The 24,696-nt window shown below is 35.0% G+C and overlaps 1 protein-coding gene across 1 annotated transcript in view; it reads right to left on the bottom strand.

Moving 5' to 3' along the window:
* LOC108358887 (putative fatty acyl-CoA reductase CG5065) overlaps positions 1–24,696 on the bottom strand; it is a 185,689-nt gene that overhangs the window by 85,432 nt on the left and 75,561 nt on the right. The window contains exon 4 of the mRNA XM_017610404.1: positions 7,183–7,577. Coding sequence (XP_017465893.1) covers positions 7,183–7,577 — 395 coding nt within the window. The remainder of the gene's footprint in view (positions 1–7,182; positions 7,578–24,696) is intronic.

Genomic DNA, 24,696 nt, shown 5'->3' with positions numbered 1-24,696 from the left:
TATTCATCATTCGATAGTGCTTGAATTAAGAATACAAATTTATTCATTATTTGAAATTACTTGAATGATGAATAAAAATTTATTCATCATTCGAAAGTGCTTGAATGAAGAATACAAATTTTTTCTTATTTGAAATTACTTGAATGATGGATGAAAATTTATCCATCATTCGAAAGTGCTTGAATGAAGAATTAAAATTTATTCGTCATTCAAAAATGTTGAAATGATGAATGAAAACTTATTTTTTATTTGAATAATAATTCATTCAAAAACGCCCATCCCTGAACGTAACTACTTCGGGATTTTTGGGACTATTTCGGGTGTTTGGGACTATTTCGATATTCTCGGGAATATACCGGCAATTTTGGGACTAACTCCGTATTGTTGGGACTATTTCGGGTTTTGCGAGACTTCCTAGATTTTCTCTCGGGGATTCTCGGGATTTTTGGACTTTTTCGGGGTTTCCGCGATTTCTTCGGGTTTTTCGAGAATATTTGGAGATTTTTCGGGATTCTCGGCTCTAAATCGTTATCAACGGGACTACCTCGATATTTTTGGGACCAATTCGTATATTTTGGTACTATTTCGGGTTTTTCAAGACTACTTCCAGCTTTTCGAGGATCTCGGGGCTATTTCGGAAACTTAGGGATTTTTAGGACCAATTCGGAATTTTTGGGACTATTTCTTGTTTTTCCAAACTACTTCGAGATTTTCGGGTTCTCGGGAATATATCGGGATTTTCAGGACTTCCGGATTTTTCGGAACTACTTCGGGATTTTCGACGTACTCGGGTTTATATCGGTATCTTCGGGACTGCTTCGGAGTTTTTGGGACTATATCGGGATCTTGGATATTTTCCGGGGATTCTAGAGACTATACATCGGTATCTTCATAACTACTTTGGGATTTTTGGGACTATTTCGGGTTTTTCGACACTACTTCGAGATTTTCAGGATTTTTGGGACTATTTCGATATTTCTTCGGGATTTTCAGGACTACTTCGGGACTTTTGGGTCCAATTCAGAATTTTTGGTACAATTTCTAGTTTTTCGACACTACTTCGGGATTTTCGGTGTTCTCGAGATTATATCAATCTTTTTGGACAAATTCGAGATTTTCGAGTCTACCTGGGGATTTTCAAGACTTCTTCGGGATTTACGAGATTTGTTCGGGTTTTCAGAATTTTTAGGACTATTTGGGGTTTTTCGAGACTACTTAGAGATTTTCGGAATTCTCGGTTCTAAATCGGGATCTGCAGGACTACTTCAGAATTTTTCGACGATTTCAGGATTTTCGAGACTTCTTCGGTATTTGCGGGACTAAATCGGTGTTTTCGGAACTGTTCCAGACTTTTCGAGACTACATCGAAACTTTCGAAGTTCTCGGGACCATCCCGGGATTTCTTCTGGATTTTTGGAACTGCTTCGGAATTTCGGATACAATTTATTTGTAACCATGACCAATCCTGCAAGACCAGGACATCTGGCAGTCCCAAAATTTCGCGAAATAGCCCAAAAATCTCAAAGTAGTCCCGAAGATCCCGAAATAGTCCCACAAATCCTGAAAATCTCGAAATCGTTTCAAAAACCTGAAATAGTCCTAAAAATTCCGAATTGGTCCTAAAAATCCCCAAGATCCCGAAATAACCCCGAGAACCCCGAAAATCTGGAGGAAGTCTCGCAAATCCCGAAATAGTCCCAACAATACAGAATTAGTACCAAAAATCCCGTTATATTCCCGAGAACCCCGAAAATATCGAAATAGTCCCAAAAATTCCGAATTAGTCCCAAAAATCCCGAAGTAGTTGCGTTGCCTAAAAGAATATTATTTAGCTGAAAGATCACAAATCAAAATGCATCTAAAATATAAGTAATTAATTTGGATAATTTCAAACAGGTGGCAATCCTCTTTGAACGCCTCAAAAACATTCTAAAGATATCTTTACGCTTTTTAGTTTCTTCTTCTTCTTTATTGGCGCTGTAACCGCCTAAGCGATTTTGGTCGAGTCCAAAACNAGAGCAGGAGCGTTTCTGTCCATCCGAACGACATGGCCAAGCCAGCGGAGCCGCTGAATTTTAATTCGCTGCACTATGTCTATATCGTTGTAAAGCTCATACAGCTCATCGTTAAATCGTCTGCGATATTCGCCATCACCAACGCGTAAAGGTCCGTAAATCTTTCGCAGAATCTTTCTCTCGAAAACTCCAAGAGCCGCTCATCAGATGCTTTCATTGTCCATGCCTCCGCGCCACACACCAGCACAGGCATGATGAGTGATCTTTGTACGACGAGAGATGACTTTACTTCTCAATTGCCTACTCAACCCAAAGTAGCACTTGTTGGCAAGAGTGATTCTCCGTTGGATTTCAAGGCTGACATTATTATTGCTGTTAATGCTGGTTCTCAAATAAACGAAGTCGTCTACTTTTTCAAACTTGTAACCAGCGTTACCAGGTTGCCGTTTTTAACGTCATTTGGACGTTTTTTGTATCCTGTTGACGTTCGGACGTTTTTTGTGTAAAAATGACGTTTTTTAACTTCCCAGTAATTCTTTGTTACTAAATCTTGTAAGTAGAACTAATTTTGAATTATTTTCTTAACAAATCTTTACAAGCTTTTTTTTTCGTAGCACTTTTCTACAAAATATATTTATTCTTTGGACACAGATGACTTAACTATGATGCAAACCAAGCGGACGCGCCATTTTTTTTTGGATTTTTGGACTAACGATCTCGCGTTCAAAGGCTGGTTTTGTAAACACTTGAAGTTACGAGGCTTATTGCAATGTTTGCAATTACACATTAAAAGCCAAATCAGGAAGAGCTGATCTATTGCAAGACGCATGCTCGCAAAAGCATCAAAAAAGCTGTAGCAGCATAAAAAGTCAGAAAAAAGTAGGCGACTTTTTTAAGACTGCCGTGAAAATGTAATGAACGCAAAAACGGCTGAAATATTGCTATGTTCCTTCTTAGCAGACCGTAATTTAGCATTTTCGACAACCGATTACCTAACCAAAAGCTACAAGAAAAAAAAAACTATTAAAAATCAACGCGATTATTTAGCCCCTTTAAACTTGCACATTATTACCTCGGAATTTCATAGGCTTGATAGCATACTCAAAAAAAAAAATCCTAAAAATCTCAATAAAAGGTGAAAATCTGGCTGAGATTTTGCAGATTTTATATAATTTTTGCACAAAGTTAGAAATTTGTTTGTTTTATAAAAAGCTAGGCTTTTATGCAAAAGTAATAAACATTAAATAAACAAAAGAAAAGCAGCCACAATCGATCAAAATGTTGATGACTTAATCAGCTGATCACAAGTGTATGTATAAAATGATTTTTAACCTTGGAGGAGGAGGTTATTATATAACGATCTCAAAGCAGTTTACAATGAATTTTAAATGTGTTCTGTCGAAATGATATTTTAATATACTTTACGTAAATACTTATGTACCTTTGTATACAATAAAAGTTTAATAAGAGCAATTCTCTGTGCATACATTTGAAAAAGACGTTTTTGGGTAGGAAATGACTTTTTTTCAGACCAAAAGGGACGTTTTTTGATGCCAAAGACCTGTTATAGTTATTATTAAGGGTCTTTTTAAAGAATTCTTGTTTAAAAACACTTATATTTGTATTATAATTTTGGGCAACGGAAAGAAAATTTCCTTAGAAAAAACTCTTACTAAGCAAGGTAAAGAAAAAAAGTCGAAAATATAAGTTACGAGCAACGAAAAAGAATTTTCATTGAGACTAACTCTTATCATGCAACGTTAAACGAGAAAAGTCGAAAATAAAAATTATGGGCAACGGAAAAAATTTTGTCTTAGGAATAACTCTTACCAAGCAACGTAAAATCAAAAACGTCGAAAATAAAAGTTATGAGCAACGGAAAACATTTTGTCTTGAGAATAACTCTCACTGAGCGACGTAAAAGCAAAAAAGTCGAAAATAAAAATTATGGGCAACGGAAAAAATTTTGTCTTAGGAATAACTCTTACCAAGCAACGTAAAATCAAAAACGTCGAAAATAAAAGTTATGAGCAACGGAAAACATTTTGTCTTGAGAATAACTCTCACTGAGCGACGTAAAAGCAAAAAAGTCGAAAATAAAACTTACGAGCGACGGAAAAAAGATTATATTGTGAATAACACTTACAGGGAAGCAAAACATATTTTGGGTTAAAAATAACTATTATGTAAAGTAACAAAATCTTATTTATATTTAATTTAATAGTTATCGACCAATTTTTTTCGATATTCCTTATAACAGTTATGTCTCTGAGTATTTCTGTTTTTTATTTTATAAATCCAAAATACCAATTATTTCTAATTTTTATACTATATGTCTTAGATAACAGTTACTGAAGACTTTTATTTATAAAAGTTATCAATAAAAATCAGTCGATGACTTTTACTTTTAAAAGTCAGTAATACAAATCAGTCAACGACTATTAATTTTTAAATCATTCATATAGGGTTAGGTTAGGTTAAACGGGCAGCTCAGCGAAGAGTTCACTCGAGGGCGCGAAGGCCCATTGCGATGCCCCAAGCCTATCCCTACATGTCTTCGAACCATTTTGATTTTCTGGCGAATCCTAGCAGTCCTTCCAGAGGAGCTTTACCCAAGGTATCCAGGTTCTCGAAGAAATTGTCCCCAAGAAACTTGAGGCGTTTTCCTCGAAATGCTGGACACTCGCAAAGGAAATGCTGGACGGATTCTAACTCCTCTTCATCCCTGCAGCTTCTAACGAAATCATTATGCGGGGCTCCGAACCTGGCGGTCATGTGGCCAATGGTCCAATGTTCCATTAGTATTCCTGTGAGAAGCCTAACGTTTGGCTTTGAAAGCCTTAGTAGACTCCTTGTTCTTCGTTCATCGAGCCGTGGCCAGAGCGAGCGCGATAGCCTGCAGTTGTGCAGATTTTTCCGCCTACTGTTGGTAGCTGCCCTAGTCAGTCTCGCGAATTCTGAATACAGAAATCGCAGGAGAGGTTTGACGATGTGGATTGCTTCCCCGAGCCCCGTCTCAGATCCCTTCTTAGCAAATTCGTTCACTTCCTCATTTCCGCAGGACCATATAAAGATTGATTATTGTTGTGTTTTTTTACAAATTATCCAGTAACTTGCCAGCAACTCTCCAGTAAATTTATTTCTAAGAATTCGCCCTCATAGAAAAAATTTGCAATAAAGTACGCGAACGCTTTTCCAGTAATAATTTGCAAGTTTCATGAACAGCTGATAAATTGGTTGTTTATTCGCAGCAAATTCCTAATAAAACAATATATTTTGTATTTAAACAGATTTATTTTGTGAAATTCAACAATAAAATCCCACAAACAGTTTCCTTATTAGTTTAAATTTCACCCAGCAACATGCAATCAGCTGTTTTTCGTACTGGCAAGTTCTTACAAGTAAAAATTTATCCAGTAAAATCCAGTGAAAACTTGCAACTTCATTCATTCATTCGTCATTTTTCGCTCTCTTAATTTCCCCTACTTTGCAAGTCTTTGCGTACGAAAACGCCAAAACATGAAAATTTGTAAAAACGTTTACTGGATTTTACTGGAAATGAGTAAAAAAACGCAACTTATGTGTCGTTGTAGAGCTTCTAGGGATATTCGGCGTTCTTTAATGCATATAGAGTTGGTCATTTCCGACCCTAAGGCTTTGNCAGCTGTTTTTCGTACTGGCAAGTTCTTACAAGTAAAAATTTATCCAGTAAAATCCAGTGAAAACTTGCAACTTCATTCATTCATTCGTCATTTTTCGCTCTCTTAATTTCCCCTACTTTGCAAGTCTTTGCGTACGAAAACGCCAAAACATGAAAATTTGTAAAAACGTTTACTGGATTTTACTGGAAATGAGTAAAAAAACGCAACTTATGTGTCGTTGTAGAGCTTCTAGGGATATTCGGCGTTCTTTAATGCATATAGAGTTGGTCATTTCCGACCCTAATAGCCGCCTGAATGTCAACAACGAAGGCAAGTTTAGATGAAGCTAGGTCGATCATGCTCACCAACCTTGCCGCCATATGGATTGTTAATTCTCTTCCGATATCCATTTTCGAGCCGTACGTGAAGGTAGGTATTTCATCATCGCTGAGAGCAATACTAAATTCCCAGTCACTTCTGTCAAGAAAATGGATTTCGAAATTTCGATTGAAGTCAATTTCCGTGTGTTGTAAGTAACAGTTGCTGTACTCCACTCTCTCGAGGATTGTGGCGTGACCCTTGCAAGTTGTTCGCAGCCTGTTAGATGCAATGAGTCGTAGAGTACTTTTAGCTGCGATACCTTTAACCTATACCTACTATGGGTGGAATGTCCAGGAGGGAATCATTCATATAAAAGTCATTAACATTTTTCGCAGTTAAGTTAAGTAAAAGTCATCAATAAACATGACTTTTAGTTTTAAAAGTCATCAATAAAAATCAGTCACCGACTTTTATTTTTTAAATGATTTTAACTGATTTTTATTTACAACTTTTATAAATAAAAGTCTTCTATAACTGTAAAAATCAAAACTAACTGTTATTTAAGGAGTAATTAAATAAAGTTAAAAAAATAATTGTTAAAGAGCGATTTTTTTTAATAAAAGTTGTAACTGTTACGGTCCCTGATTTACTGAGAAAAAAATTCTCCCATTTAAAAAAATTTGTATTCCAATTTTAAAAGGTGTCAGTGGGCGTTTGAAGTTTTTTTGGCATTTTTGAAATTATTCGCTAAAATTGTACATAAGAGTCTTATTTACTTTACAGCAAAAACCAGAGCAAATTTTTCTTATAATTTGTTGAAAAACCCTAAGTAAACTCTCCCTTGTATATATGGTTAGCATGTATTAAGAAATGGTTTTCACATTTTCTGACAAACGTATAATTTTGAGTTGTGCCACCTTTGAAGATCGTGTGCGATATCATCGCATGGAATTGCGAGGTATTTAGTTCATAACATTTATTAAACATTTCAAATTTGGATTTAATACTCTTCATAAGAATGAATGCAAAATGAACATATCGGTACCTTAATATAGAAAGGCCTCATCATCATCATAATCAATCAAAAAGTGAGGTTGGGATTTATAGTTAGTTACGGCTGTTTTTATTTCAGCGATTATGTGAGATAGGGCATTGATATACATATGTATTAAGGTAACGATATGTATGTATGCCTGCTTGCCTACCTTGGTGTTATTTCTTTCAAAGCATCATCATTCATTTCCTCCACCATTTTTATTATATCGTAAGGATTTTGTGGTGCTGGATAAGCGCGCTCCTCCAGGACACTTTCATTACACTGGCAATATGATGTAGACACGTGCACGAGAGTTTTAAGGCTAGTCATTTTTTCGGCTAGCTGGAGTAATTTTAATGTGCCGGCAACATTCATACGAATCATTGGGCGAAGAGGCTGATCAAATCTGACATTGGCAGCACAATGAAATATCACTTCAACATTCGCTGCTAATTCGTTGGTGTCATTTGCGTTCAAGCCGAGGCCTTCTTCCACCACATCACCTTTCACGACTTGAATTTTATTCACGATCTCAGGATTTTCCATCAAAACTTTATTGAAGATCTGCAAGCAAATTTAAATATGTATGTAAGTATGAGCAGAGACATAACTGTTATAAGGAAAAAAAATTGGTCCATTACTAATAAATTAAATTCAAATAAGATTTTGTTACTTTACTAATAGTTATTTTTAACCCAGAATATGTTTTGCTTCCCTATAAGTGTTATTCACAATATAATCTTTTTTCCCTCGCTCGTAAGTCTTATTTTCGACTTTTTTGCTTTTACGTCGCTCAGTGAGAGTTATTCTCAAGACAAAATGTTTTCCGTTGCTCATAACTTTTATTTTCGGCGTTTTTGATTTTACGTTGCCTGGTAAGAGTTATTCCTAAGACAAAATTTTTTCCGTTGCCCATAATTTTTATTTTCGACTTTTCACGTTTTACGTTGCATGATAAGAGTTATTCGCAATGAAAATTCTTTTTCGTTGCTCGTAACTTATATTTTCGACTTTTTTGCTTTTACGTCGCTCAGTGAGAGTTATTCTCAAGACAAAATGTTTTCCGTTGCTCATAACTTTTATTTTCGGCGTTTTTGATTTTACGTTGCCTGGTAAGAGTTATTCCTAAGACAAAATTTTTTCCGTTGCCCATAATTTTTATTTTCGACTTTTCACGTTTTACGTTGCATGATAAGAGTTATTCGCAATGAAAATTCTTTTTCGTTGCTCGTAACTTATATTTTCGACTTTTTTTCTTTACGTTGCTTAGTAAGAGTCTTTTCTAAGGAAATTCTCTTTCCGTTGCCCAAAATTATACATACAAATATAAGTGTTTTTAAACAAGAATTCTTTAAAAAGACCATTAATAATAACTAATATCACTCTGTTCTCGACATTCGAAAACTCCACTTTTTTCATTAAATTGTTTCTTTAACTTGTGCTCAGTTTTGACTCTTAATATATGTCAAACTTATTATAAATTTGTGGTTAATGCTGATATCCATTACAACGCTATATGGCCAAGGTGCTTAGGGGATGCGATAGATACTACATACATGCATTCCCAATAATAATACTCAAGTGTTTATCTAACCATTTTTTCAACTATAATTTATAGGTCCGAAGAAAACCTATAAAACCCCGAAAAATGCAATGGGCGGACCAATAAAAAATCGTTAGTATTAAAAAATTATTAAATAAACAATAGTGTATTATTATTGAAAGTCTCTTGAAGAGAACTAGAGTTTTCAGATCGAAGGACATTGATTTTCAAGAATTCTATACTATTTCTACGAAAAGTTGTTTTTTTTAATAAAAATACATGGAAAACTTTGAGCGCTTTGAGCGACCTCTAAATATTTTTTGATTTCAAAATAAAAAATAGGCATATACTCAAATTTCCGNATAAAAATACATGGAAAACTTTGAGCGCTTTGAGCGACCTCTAAATATTTTTTGATTTCAAAATAAAAAATTGGCATATACTCAAATTTCCATATAAAACAATCCTAGGGGGTGAGAGCATTACAACTCCGACTTTACTGTTTTTGGACCACTCAAATACACATACATACATAGAAATATTTAGAATCTAAAGGTACATACAATCTGTCGCAAAAAGAATAACCCTATTTTCTTTTGCTGTCATTCCAAAAATATTTAAAGTATAGTTATATTTTAGCGGCATATGTTTACTAGGTGCCATAAATGTAATTTTTTTATGATTGGAAAATTATATCTGATGGGTGGTTGCCAACAGAGTTGATAGAAATTTCGCCTCAGTTTACAGAATTTTGAAGACTTCTGGCGTTAGATGGTCGATTTCTTGGCAAATGTTGCTCTTGAGGGCCTGAAGAGTCTGCGGCTTGTTTGATCGAATAACGCCACAGAAAGTACCCAGAAGTAGTTAAAAACATGACTATATTTTAGTTAATTCCAAAAATTAGCCTTTTCATGCTTGCACTACAATGATTTTTTTTTGCGCCGACTTCCTAAAGTATTTTAGACGCTTAAAGTGCAATTTTTCCTACAATCAAAAAATAGTTGCTGTTTACGTATTATCTTTGAAATCTATGCATATTTGAAAGAAATCATAAAAAAATACTATTTTAGCCAACAACTGGATGGAATAACACCAATATAACCTTCATAAGATGTGCTGCCCACACCCTTCAGCTAGCAATTAAAGATTTTGTTTCCACGAAAACTCAGCTAATAGATCGAGCAAGACAAATTGTTAAAACCTTAAGAACTCCAAGTTTTCGGTAAGAAATGTTTTAAACGTTGATAAAAAAAATAAAAATTTATTCAAAACAGTCATATTTTACAAATTCTCAATTTGGGGAAGCCACAGCTGGATGTCCCGACAAGGTGGAATTCAACCTTTATGATGCTGGAAAAGTTAATGCTCTTTAAAGATGTGTGCATAAATAACCTGAAGGGCTCACTTTCTTCAGATTAATGGGGTGAGATTGAATCTTTGGTGAATGTCCTAAAGCCGGCTTATACACTGACACTTAAGTTGCAAGAACATCAGTTATTGCTAGGAGATTTTTTTTAAGTCCTGGCTAACAATAAAAATTCTCTTAAAAGAGCAAGCAGCGACAACGTCTTTGCCAACAACGCTTCTCACATGCATACAAAGAAGGGAACTTGAGTTGATTGAAAATGACGTGGTTATTGCAGCTCTATTTTGGGACCCTCGTTTTCGTCGCACACTCAATTCAGCGCAAAAAGATAAAGCTAGGCAGCATTTAAAACATCTTGAAAAGCGCCCATTTTTTTAAACATGGTTTTCATAGAGAATCAATCAGGGATTACGAGGGTATGACCTTAAATCCCTAATTTATTGGTATTCACTATGTAAATCAGCTTCAAAACTTTGCAGCGCAAAGAAAGTGTGACACCAAATTGTATGTCCGATACGAAAAAGAATGCCTCATATATATGTATTTCATTACTACAACGCATAACCAAAAAACTTCAAAATAAAAGTTACGAGGAACTAAAAAAGAGACAAAAGTCGAAAATATAAGTTATGAACAACGAAAAAGAATTTTCATTGAGAATAACTCTTATCATGCAACGTAAAAAGCAAAAAGTAGAAAATAAAAATTATGGGCAACGGAAAAAATTTTGTCTTAGGAATAACTCTTACCAGGCAACGCAAATTCAATAACGTCGAAAATAAAAGTTATGAGCAACGGAAAACATTTTGTCTTGAGAATAACTATCACTGAGCGACGTAAAAGCAAAAAAGTCGAAAATAAGAATTATGACCAACGAACAAATTTTAGTTTTGGGAATAACTCTTATAAAGTAACATACAAGTTTTTTTACTGTCCTACGGCCAACGTTTTCCACCTCCAAAAGAAGGCATAACTGTTATTTTGGGTCTCTGAGTATGAGTATATCACCCCTATGCTGTAATCCGTCGTAGATTCGATTTTGCTACGAATCTTAAAATTGGTATGCTGAAATCCGTGTTGACGTGTCGTAGTCTCGAAATTCGTAGGCCATTTTCGAAATTCGTAATGTTAGTATGCCTGAATCCGACGTAGCTGTCATTTTTACCTTCCTCTTATTAGCTCGGGATGTAACTATGTAATATTGATGCGCCTAAAAGATGAAAGCGTTGCAAGAATTAAAGCGGCACAATATCTAGTTGAATGGAGGCCCTTAAAAAGAGGGAGCATGCATTTATCATTTAAGCTAAATGGATCAGAACTGTCTCGTAGCAATCTGCTTTGTATATTAATGCAACAGTTGGCTGCAGCACGTTCTTTCTCCTGAGACAAAAGTGCACCGGCCACTGAATCCATTATATTTTACTTAATTAAGGAAAGGCCTTTTCAATTACGATTAAACAATTTTTTTTTAATTTCACTGTTCACTTGCGATTATATTTATTTTGATTCATTTCTGTCAGCTGCAGCTGATTAAGAACTTCGAATTTCACTATTTTAGTTGGTTACTATCGGATTACAATATACCAATTTCCGAATTTTCGGCAGGCAGTTACGAATTCGTAACTACGAACTTTCGGATTACAGCATACGGGTGTATAATTCAGCGAGTTATATTAAGTATTATAATCGAAATCCTAATTTAACGTAATTTTGTAATTCAAATGCAGAATATCGCGAAGTGGTTTATCGACGGGAAGGCAACTGAAATTGTTTACATTTAATGTAACCTACCTACGTTTTTACATGTTATTTTATCCCTTTCACCTCGCTTATATTAACTTTACTTTTGACTATGTAATTTATGCACGCTTACCTGGTTATCAGGTTATTTGTTTAAAAATTATTATTGTGTAGTGTATTTTATTGTTGTAAACTGAATAAAACATATAACCACATAAACACATAATCTGATAACCAGGCAAGAGTGAACAACCCTATGTAATTTATGCAGTGGTTAAAAATTTGCAGCAATTTTGAGTCTTACTTAGGGTTTACACCGGACAATACTGAAATTACAATAGCAATACATGCACACTGCACATGCATAATCGAAATTGGCAAAAACGGTCGAAATCGCAGACAGAAAAACGTTGGAGACGAACCAAGCTGAAAATACAACGAAGTCCGAGCAGATCGTAGTAGGTATACATACGGTGACCATATTAACCAACGTAAAATAAAGGACATTTTTTTTAATGATTTGGGAATACGTACATACAACTTGTATGATAAGAGTACCTTACCCATATCGTCATTTAAATCAAATATTTACCAGTTTATTATGTTATTTAATTGTACAAGTTCCTCTGCTATAGTGAAAAATTAAGCCAGATTCTTTTCAAGGACTTCGCCATCCTTTGTTACCAAAATGCGTTTACCGTAATTCATACTGCACGACGAAGCCAGCATACTGTGGTTCAAAATTGGAATTTAATGTTCATAATGCACCGGAGACTTCATTCTTCAACCAATTTTTTTGTATTTTTTTTTGTTTTGGGAGAACCATACATTTGTTTTCAACAAGTTTTTGTTATGTAACATTTATTAGGTGGAACATTTTCTTCAGATTGCTACTTTTTATGCATTTTGCACTAACAAATTTAATATAATCAATTAAAGTTCAGAAATCCGGTTCAACTGGTCTCTTGCAAATATTGTAAGCGTTCATAAAAAAAAATAAAAATTAATCGAGTTAAGTGAAAAATGAAGGCTCCAGTGAATTACGTACACTAAATGGCAGTTTTGAACAACTGTGCAACAGGGGTTTATTGTTCTCAACTCAGCGTGCAACACGATCCTGGGCACAACTTTCCCTGTGCTTTATAGATTGTACAAAGATTACCGATTAAATAGAAACCCTTAAGTGGGGTGCGAAACAAATTCGCGAAGGTTTTCATTATATTTTATAAGGGACATTTTTATTTTTCATATTCTGCGGTTAAAAATTTACCTCTGAAAAATGCAGAGCTGATTTAAAGGACACTTTAAGAAATAAAGGACAAAAGGCGTCCTTTATTTTGAAACAAATTATAAAGGACAGGGGGTTAAAATAAAGGACTCTCCTTTAAAATAAAGGACGGATGGTCACCATATATATACACAACCAACAAGAATTTTTTTTATTGTTTGAAAGCACCACAAGACGATACACAATTTAGTTTACAAGACATACCATTTTTTACATATATTGCTACACCTCCATGCCTCTCAGCTCTAAAAAGTTTATAACCATTTACATGCAGCATATTATTGTTGCGGTGCGAGGAAAACCACGTTTCGGATATACACACAACATGAATACATGAATTTTCGATGAGATGTCTAAATTCGTCGAGTTTTTTAAACAAACTTTGCGCATTCAAATGTACTATCTTAAAGCCTGTACCACGCTGTCTAATAATACGCAGCATGCTGTATAAACAGCATTTGGAACTCGTACGCTTAAAGGCTAAGGGCGNGTTTTTTAAACAAACTTTGCGCATTCAAATGTACTATCTTAAAGCCTGTACCACGCTGTCTAATAATACGCAGCATGCTGTATAAACAGCATTTGGAACTCGTACGCTTAAAGGCTAAGGGCGACACTAGCCGTGTTTTATTTGTCCAGAAATTTAAGCTATTAGCTTATTTTGTATGGAGGACTTACCCATGGCTTATGAAGAGCTATCTTGGCTTGTATATTGAACAAGAGACATTGCCATTCCGCATCAGAAATTTTCTCCTTCAGCCAATCAGTAAGAGGCAAAAACTTACTTTGACACTATTTGCAGTCAAACAACTGTCAAAATTAGGCTAACATAGGAAATAAGCTTATTTCGTTTTATTTGACCAAGATTTAGCTATTTGCTTGTGATGGTTGAATAAAACATGCCTATTATAGAAGTTGTGTAAGCTAATTATGGCACTGCATCTATGCAGGACAAAAGACGAGGACAATATTTAAAAATATAAAATAGAAATTAATTAGTAACAGTATACAAATTTCGCAGTCAAGTTGAAGTTTGTTGCGTTGATATGCTGCTGTGTTCTTCGGCTCTGGCGTCACGAAAGGAATGTTCCATTACGGCGGCAGGACTGGTGTTTTCTACATTGCAAAGGTCGCCCATGGTGTATATATCTTGCGGCATATCACTGCCCAACCGTTTGATGTGGACCATCCCCCGTTTTGTAAAAACGGCGGCAACTTTTCCGCTTTTTCAGATGGAAAGCAGATTTAAATATTTCATGGTTATTTTTACTCAAAGACTCATTAACATAGAAACAGTTAGAAGCAGTGTGGCAGTATTAAACTTAATAATTATGGCAGGGTCAGTTCTAGAGTTTTTAGTTTTTTTAGTCCGAAAAAGGCTTTTAATGGGAGGTGGTTGAGTGTCCAACGAAAAGCAGAGATGATGAAAATGCTTTGCAAGTTTTCACCTTCCTCATTAGGTATCCCCGTTACACGAACATCGCAAGCGGAAAAGATATTTTCTTGTCTGGAAACTTGTGTTTTTAAAGCAGCAAGCTCGTCTTCGGAAACGAGATGTTTCGCAGTAAATTCGGTGAAGACACAGATATCCTCGGAGTTTTTGCAGGTTCCAGTTCCGTGGGGTTATTTTCGTGACCTGCTGCCATTTTAATTGAAATGATTTGAGAACAGCGTAGCAAACGTATGCTGGCAACACAGTTTTATGAATTGGTGATTTATGATTCAGGCCTACAGGTGGTGCTGTACTCGAAGCTTAGCAGATATTAGCAAAGTCACGAACCTTTTCCGAAAAAGAGCTTGTGAGCGTGTCAGTGTTGCTACTTTGTGAGTAATTCCTCAAAACGTGAGGACTTTGAGGTACGCTTGAGTATTTTTTGAGGATTTTTATTTTGAGGAATTTTCTCTCGATATATTTGCAGATAACAAATGCAACCATGTTTTACAAAAGAGAGTTTTTAAATGGCTCTGCAAATTTTTGAACAAAAAGCTTTCCGAAGTTTTATAAAGAGCGAAATAGACCACACAATCGTCTTGCCAAACATTCCTCAAACTTACTTTTCCCATTTCGCCGCACACCATGTAAACATGACTCGTTCAAGCAAAGAATTTTAGTTTTCTTCCAGTTCATAATATAAAAGGGTTTGGTTTTCTACACCTTCCAACATTGCGAATGAGGTGATTTTATTATACACAACGTAAGCGGTTTGACCAAACGTCAATATGGCGGCCAGAAAATTTAAAAATTTTGATTTTTGTTCACATTCCCTCAAAAGGCTTGGCAAACCTTCAAACACCCCCATACACAACTTAAATAGCTTTAAGGAAAGGGATATTTCGCTTGGTTTGTCAAGCCGCTTGTGTGGTGTTTTTTGCTCTTAAGCACATCTGCATTTGCTGATAAATATGCAAAATGTTATCGATAATTTTTATTATTTCATCGTGGTATTTTCAACCTACTTTGAACTTGCAAAATCTTGCTAACGAATGGAGAACACGCATTGTTGGATCATAATGATATTCATATTGATTCTTCATTAGATCCAGAAAATTATTTGAATTAAAAGATTTTTCAGATTCATTATAGTTTCCCAATTAAAAACAATTATATCTGCATTACTAATCTAGCCCTTTGCTAATGTTTCAGTAGAGTGTATTTTTAGTAGGTTTGTCATGTGTAGGATTGACTTGAGGACCAGTACAGACAAAGTAAGGCATAAAAAATAACGGTGACACTTTGTTTGAACCGCAAGAACAAATGTACCAATTGAATTGGAGGATGTAATTAGTTTTTATACTGAGTACCTGTAAATAGTATGCAGTACACAATACTCATATCTGTAACACTATGCGACAGTCAAAATCGGGATGGGATGAAACCAACGGGAAATGTTATATCGGTCAAAAACAAGTTATACGAGGCCCGGCGTTTCGCTGGGTCACGTCTAGGAATCGAGATATATCGATATGAAGTTAGTAACTATCATATAGGGGAAATTGTCACCTTCGGTGGTCTTTTTTTTGACATAACTCGAGAACCACTAGTCCGATTTTGCTCAAACGAATTTAAAAAAATTAAAAATTACAATTCCTTTAATCTGTTAATATAACGTTTTTCTATATACTCAACAGTTTTGCCGGTAAAAATAAATGTATGAAGAAAAAAAAATTATTTTTGCCTAAAAATTAAAATTATTATTTATAACCTATGTATCTATGTAATAACCTAATAATTACCTGTAATAATTTTTAATTTTACGTGTTAATAATAAATAATATATAATAAATATTATCCAAATTCATTGAAACATAAAATCAATATTCTTGTCAAAATGAGATACCTTCACTTAATTGTGAATAAAAGCGAAACGCGTCCATCGATTTTCATGATCTATGTCTCATTTTGCTTATAGGTTATGTGACTTTGCGTGAAAGTAATACGACTTGCCTTTTTTTCCGTTTTGGATTTTTTATGAATTTAAAAAATAAAAAAATTTAATATTTTAGGCAAAAAATATTTTTTTTCTTCATACATTTATTTTTACCGGCAAAACTGTTGATTATATAGAAAAACGTTATATGAACAGATTAAAGGAATTGTAATTTTTAATTTTTTTAAATTTGTTTGAGCAAAATCGGACTAGTGGTTCTCGAGTTATGTCAAAAAAAAGACCACCCAAGGTGACAATTTCCCCTATATGATAGTTACTAACTTCAAATCGATATATCTCGATTCCTAGACGTGACCCAGCGAAACGCCGGGACACGTATAACTTCTTTTTTACCGATATAACTTTCCCCGGTAGTTTGAACCCTTCCCGATCACTGACCCCTACACACAGTGTAATAAGAAAAATTTCAGTAATTTGTTCGGATTTTGAGGATTTTTAATTTGTTTTTGAGGAATTTGGCAATTTTTTTGTGGCAACCCTGGAGCGTGTAAGGTACCGCTCGAAGCCTTATTTGTTTTGCAAATTGATGTAATTGAGCGCCTTTTCCACTTACTTGCAGTTTCTTGATGCTGTACAGCCGGAATCAAGTATTCGATGCTGCTTACGTTTATGAACGCTTAAAACTCAGACGGAACGGGTAAACAGAAGTTAATAATCCACTTGAACACGATTAAAATTTAAAACAATATGACCACAGAAACTTTTGAATGTGCTCGCCAGGGCTGTCAGGTATTCATTCTATCGGAATCCGCAATAAAAGTTTACTTTTTGCAAACACCCGATGTTTAACACCTTACTAAGTATATCAACATAAGTTTTCGAAAACGAATTACAAAAAATTATTGATTCTCACAAAATAAAAATACAGAAAAATATTTTAAAAATAGTTCTTGAAAAACGCCAATTTTTTCGAACCACGTTTTTTGTAGAGAATTAAACAAGGATTACGATGGTATAATTTTAAATCCACAATTTACTGGTCTTCACTATGCAAATCAACTCTAAAAAGTTCAGCTGTTAATAGCTGAGTTAGCTTTAGGAAAATCTTGATCATCTTATTAATAGAAATGTTAAGCCCGTTTCTTTAGCTTTAAAATGACGTTAAGATGATGTCTCTACGATGAGCAGAACCCGAGATACATATAACAAATTGAAGAAGTACATGATTAGTCAAAATCACATAAAATGCAAACTTTGAAAGATCTCCGAAAAAAAAAATCCTCGAACACGTGTTAGCTTATTTCATGTATAGAATCTTAGCTTATTTGATGCGAATCGGAGATATGACATGATTTTTTTACGAAGCCTGTCCGACTTAAAAAAGAATGGCTCACAAACAACTTGTATGGGAGCAACCGAAATTGAACGGCATGCGTATGAAGCTAACTCAATTGCCAATTTTTGTTCTGCGTCACATTTTGATTTGACGTTTCGCGCAATGAAATCAAATGCAAACGGAAGTAAGCCAATTTCGGTAGACGTAAAAAGGATCAGTCCAGCGCCTTTGTCTTGACCTGTAGGCTGTGTCGGAGCTACCGCTAAACTTAAACGTAGAATATGTGATGTTATTAAGATTACATTCAAGTTAAAAACGGTACATGAAATATTCGTTTTGATTGTATTGATTTGAACTTAATAAATCAATATGAATTGCAAATTATTAATACCTAGCAATGGAGAAGCAGATCCACATGAACTTCAATCATATGTACCATCAGCTTATAAATAGATATATGCCATAACGTGTATCCATATATGTAGTTAATACTTCTATATAACATCTCAATGTGTAAGCATTCCGAAATCAAAGCGAGACAGTCTAGTACTGTTTTTGTCAATGTATTGTGTACTTGAGTGCCGGTTTTGTAGATGTGTTGTGTACATGTTTATTTATAAATGTGTATGTTCCTTTTCTTTCGTACGTGTTTATTGATATATCTGTACTGTAGTATTTTCGGACGGTACTAGCTCTTACTGCCTATATAGGAGTATTACATATATGCGTGTATCATTATTTCGATTCATTTTGATTTCCTTTCATACTGCAGAAATTTGTATTACTTTATATATTAGCCTAAGTCCCCGTATTAGTATTCTTCTTCGAGTCCATGCTCGTCTTCGCATTATCTTCGTCTTCGGATTTGTGCATAAGTTAGACTTAAGACTTCTGAAACAGCTGGCAACTCTCCTTAATATAAGAAACAAATCTCTAGCGTCTGATATTGTGATACCTACATAAATATTTCATGTGCCTGATGAATTAAGTTAAATTTGATTTTTTAAATACGTGACAACGCTTCTAACTTCGGTTCAGAAATGAAGCCTTTTTAAACCCATTTCATTTGATACCCATAATTTTAATAATTGCTTTAACTTATTAAATAAATTAATAATAATAACAATAATAGATTGGAGCTTACACATATGTTAGTGTTTGGCCGAGCTTCTCCTCCGATTTGTGGCGTACGCCTTTATGTTGTCAAACAAAGAGGAGGGACCTACAGTTTTACGCTGACTCCGAACGGCGATTGTATTTTTATGAGAAGGTGTTTTTCATGGCAGAAATACACTCGGAGGTTTGCCATTGCCTGACGAGGGACGACCGAAAAAACCGTTAAGAAAAAACATTTTTTTCATATTTCTTTTTTTGGGTTTGAACCCAGGTGCTGTGGAATGGAAACGCGCACTGCTTATCACTACACCACAGCGGCCAATTAAATTAATTATTTTACGTTTTTACCAGGTGGCAACCCTCTTTAATAAGCTAAATATTTAAACTAAGGATATCTTACCTCCTTCGATTCACGTAATATTTTAATATTTCATTTATCTCATGCATACTTTATTTAAATTCTAATTTTGAAATAGGTGGCAACCATATTCATACTATTTTCAAACCACAACCTCTTTCGTTTGACATCTATATCAGGATATACATTTCAATTTTCTGCCTTTATTTAAGTCGAACTTGCTTTTTGAAACAGGTGGCAACCCTCCTACATATGTGTAATTAAGAAATAAAGGCTTTTCAAAACCATTTCGATCGAAACTCATAGTGTAATAATTTATTTAACTTTAAAATAATTTGAATTTAATTGTTTATCAGGTGGCAGCTCTTTTTGAAAAAATAAGAATCTATTGCACATCTACAGGCCTAGCTGATTCATGTTGTAAAATCATTTTGTAAAATCGAACTAACATTACAGATCTGATAATATGACAAAAAAGCTTTCGCTTATTATGCATACATATGTATGTATGAATATATATTAGAGTGGTTCATAAAAACAATCTTTTTGGAAATTCATAAACGCTACATCAGAATATTGTTATTTGTGATAAAAACAGAGACATGTACTTTTTTATTTTGAAAAAAAAAACGTTTTTTTAGAGGTCGCGCTGGTCGGTTTTTTATAAAGACGCTGATGTTCTAAATTTTTTTATTTTCTTGACATGTTAACATGCAGCTAAAAATGTGGTTTTTGCATATAATTACTCTGATATTATTGGGGAACATTCCCTTAATTACACACCTGTCTGTCTCTCGAAAGAGACTAGTAAAATTAAGACGTTGATACTGAACGATTTACGCGTTTTCTTGGGTTGGAACTTGTTACCAGCGGGTTTCTGGGGCTACTAATTAGAAATCTGAAGCCAGTTTTTTTTTTGTTTTAATTGTTGGATTTATTCCAAAACCGGCAATCGGAGGTTTTTGGGGTCGCCAATTACGAATCTGAAGTCAATTTTTTAAAATTAAAAATGGTGGATCTAATATGGCGATCAAATTTAAAAAAAATACTAAAATTAAAACGTTGATACTGAACGTTTTAAGCATTGTCAAGGGTTGAAACTCGTTTCCAGTTGATTTCTGAGCTTGTTGATTATGAATCTGATGTCAGATTTGCAAAATTCAAAGTGGTGGATCCAAAATGGCGATCAACTTAAAAAAAAAGATTGGATTTGTTTGAAACTCTTAACCGCCATGAAAAACAGCTTCTCATTAAAATACAATAGCCGTTCGGAGTCGGCGTAAGGCTGTAAGTCCCTCCTCTTTGTGTGACAACATCAAGGCGCACACGACAAATCGGAGGAGTAGCTCGGCCAAACACTAACATATGTGTAAGCGCCAAACTATTATTATTATTATTTATTTTTTTTTGGGAGCGCTGTCACGTAGTTAAATTTAACTTAATTCATCAGGCAAATGAAGTACATATTTATGCAGCTAACTTATACATAAAAATAATATAAAAAATATATAATAATATAAAAAGTAGTACAAATTTCTGCAGTATGAAAGGAAATAAAAATGAATCGAAGGAGTGATACACGTCTATTTATAAGCTGATGGTTCATATGATTGAGTTAATGTGGATCTGCTTCTATATTGCTAATTATTACAATCAAAAGGAATATTTCTTGTACCGTTTTTAACTTGAATGCGATCTTAATATCACGTATTCTGCGTTTAAGTTTAGCGGCTTTGGCTTCGACATAGCTTGCAGGTCAAGATGAAGGCGCTGGACTTATCCTTTTTTCCATTCGATATTAAATCGTCAACATCACTGAAGCGAGCTCTTACATCTTCAGCCACTCAGTGCATTGCGTGCCAAACAAGTGACGTGCAGTAACTTTAGGTAAAATACCTTGAACGCCTTTGCTGATTAGATATACCATATCCAGCCCTAACCTCCAAAAAAAAACGTAAGCGACATATGTATTTTTCAAAAATTTTCGTTTTGATGCAGAAATGCCTCTACAGAATCTAGATGAAACTCTGCATCAAAAACAAAATTTTGGAAAAAATGTCGCTTACGTTTTTCGGCGGTTGGGGCTCGATATATGGAGTTGCGTCAGTGACACGGTGGAGAGAATACAGAAGGTGGCGCCGATGCCAGTACCGCTAATCGGCTCTCAGTAAACTTGACAGAATCAGCTGTTTTGCGGACGTCACAGTCGAGATGACAGCAGTAGTGATGTGCTGAGTCAATACTTTTAAGTATCCAATACTCTCGATACTCGGTACCGAAACATTTAGGTTTCGAATAAAAGCGCACATAAGCCAAAAGTATGGAAGAAACGGTTCAGGAGCCAATAGAGCTTTTAATACTGATTCAAATGAAAGATGTATATATGTCGGTTCGAGGCCGTAATACAGAGAAACTCTTACTTATTTGAAGCATTTTTGTTTCAGCTGAGTCGGACGATATCATTTTTGAGGCAGATGCTGTAACCAGTTAGCGAAAATTTTCGAATCGGTTTTTTTGACGTATGATATGAAATATTTTCACGTCAACATGTGCGATATCGATCCGAACCTTGTCGCTAACTGGTTAGAGAATCTCCTCTCAAAACAACAGCGGCGGAAGTCATCGCGCGACTACGGAAGCAAGCATATTCCTTTACCAATCCAAGACGCATAGTTAGTGACCGCGGCACCGCTTTCACTTCGAAATAGTTCGCGGAGTATTGCCGTGATGAAGGCTTTAGTCACGAGTTAACAACGGCGGGCATTCCGAGAGCTAACGGCGAAATTGAGAGTGTGATCGGACACTAATCCCACTCCTTACAAAGTCATTTGCCCCGAAACCTGACAAATGGCATCGCCATCTCGAAGTTGCCCAGCGATTCCTTAGTACAACGGCGCACCGAAGTACAGCGGCTACACCGTTTAGACTTCCTTTTGGGGTTGACGCACAACTTAAAGAAGCTCAGCAGTTATTTAACCTACTAGGAAGCGAATCCATCACTTCATTTGATGAGGAGCGAAGTGACCTGCAACGTCATGTCTACGAGAACAGACTCAACTTTAATAAGAAAAGAAATAAAGCATCAACTTACAAAGAGGAAGATATGGTTGCCATACGACGGACACAGCAAGCACCAGGTTCGAAGTTCACTCAGAAGTTTTTGGGGCCCTACCAGGTGTTGAAAGGTCTCAAGCAGACATCCACGGCGGCAGATTCGATGAAGCTATGGGCTTGCGACGATGACGAGGATCTCTATGGTAGCGACGATGATGACATCAACGAGGCCAATTATAGGCATAATGAACATGGACCCTCGGTGTCAAGGCTCCTGCCACGATGGTTGAGAATGGGAATCTACCACACCCCTTAATGTAACCCTGCGTTACTGAGATTGGCAGGGCAGGAATAGCAGAACAGTTGGCGCGAGCGAGTATATCACAATGTTACCCGATATCACAGGCAATTTAGTCATTTTATTATAAATTCATATTATTAAATTGCCTTTACAAATGTTTAATTTCAAACCTAACCTATGTATGTAACTCAATCGCCTAATGCTTTAACGTGCCGTACGCATATCTTTACACATCAAATTATCGCGAGTACCTAGCACTAACACCTTTTTTAAGAAGTTTTACTTCTTTCTATCACGTGTACGGTGCTGCACGCGTCTTTTCTACTGATCATGCTTTTTTATATTTTTCTACTTAGCGTCCAGTATTGAGAATACTAACGTAAATATATATTTAAAAGGGTTAAAAGGTCTGTCTAAGATAAATTCATTGTTAGTTCACTAAAATTTTTTTGAAACCAGGCCTTGGAAACTGGTGCGAGAATATACTAGGAAGGCTAATTAAATACAGGAAAACACAAAGGTATTTTCCTAATTGCATTACAAAAGACTGCATTGGTGGGAATTGAAAATTATAAAATATTGTAAACCATCGATATATCGATGTTTATCAGGCGAAGTATTCATATTAGAACAATTCATTTATATTAGAACGTTTTGTTGTCACGAAATTAAAAAAATTCTGAAAACTATAACCGATCTCGTAATTTTCCTTGGTACAAATATGTAGGTATGCCCAACCCGGAAGTACGGCATTTAATTTTAAAAAATTGCATGCTTATTTGTATTCCCAACCTCACATTTTTCCATTTGAAAAATGGCGGCTTTCGAATTTCGGTTGGCCACTCTAATGCACATACATACATAATCACAAAAAATAAATCGTATTCTAACTCGTGGCATAATTTGTTTGCACAATGTGCCTACACGTCTATATAATATTCACACATTCATATGTAAATCAATATAATAAGTGGAATTAATTTGTAATGTATAAATGCTGACTTTCCCTTTTAGAATTAATGCACATACCATGTAAAGTCATATGTATGTATGTCTCACAATAAATTACATAGATAATGTTAATGAACTATCTATCGATTTGTTTAAGTATTACAGAATAAGGTAAGGTACAGTAATAATAATAAATATGTATGTACGTATTAAAATATTTATTTATAAACATAAAGATTTCCCAGAACTGCTTGTGGAAAATAATAAGGTATTCATATATTCATTTATTGTAATTACATCATTTGGTTGCAGTGTTTTCGTGTTTTAGTTTTACCGAAAAATGTTGGTAGAATTTTTCTTCTTGGTAGGCTGGTAGGTTTAAAATAGTTTTGATAAGTTTCACGTTCATATATTAGAACGTATACGTACGTAAATATTTCTGCACCATGGAGGAAGTATGAATAAAATAACCGAATGACAGAAAATAAAGCGAGAAAACTGCTTTATTACTTCACCTGTTTATTGCGCCATGTTTCTGTACTATAAACACCAGTGGAGTTAAGGTCCAGTTAGAGTAGGGCTGCCAGACATCTCTGTTGCCCAACCAGGACACTTAAGGGGGGAAGGGCCTCTCGTTCCCTTCCCTTTCGTTTCGACAAAAATTATGTACGAAAAGATGTGTGAAATCTTATTTTGACACACAACAACAAAAACATAAAAACATGAGATCATAAGATCATTACAACGTGCACCAACAAAACAAACAACTTATCACAACTAAAGCACAGAGAATTTTTCACAATGCATGCACANATCTTATTTTGACACACAACAACAAAAACATAAAAACATGAGATCATGAGATCATTACAACGTACACCAACAAAACAAACAACTTATCACAACTAAAGCACAGAGAATTTTTCACAATGCATGCACATTTTTTTGTTCTTTATAAAAATACCGTTTATACTAAATACATCAAAAAACATAGAAATACAATTTCTAAACTTTGTGCAAAACTTTTCCTTTTTATAAAAATTTTAAAAATTAAGTTTTGCAGTACATAAAAATTTAGTTTTTGTTTGTTTTAATAATAATAATAATAGATTGGCGCTTACACACATGTTTGTGTTTGGCCGAGCTTCTCCTCCGATTTGTGGCGTGCGCCTTGATGTTGTCACACAAAGCGGAGGGACCTACAGTTTTACGCCGACTCCGAACGGCGATTGTATTTTTAT

This window comes from Rhagoletis zephyria, unplaced genomic scaffold (assembly GCF_001687245.7).
Source record: "Rhagoletis zephyria isolate East Lansing unplaced genomic scaffold, Rhagoletis_zephyria_1.1 Rzeph_scaffold_00310, whole genome shotgun sequence".
Classification (NCBI taxonomy): domain Eukaryota; kingdom Metazoa; phylum Arthropoda; class Insecta; order Diptera; family Tephritidae; genus Rhagoletis; species Rhagoletis zephyria.
The sequence above is the reverse complement of the archived record's forward strand: the minus strand, read 5'-3'. Positions and strand labels throughout refer to the sequence as shown.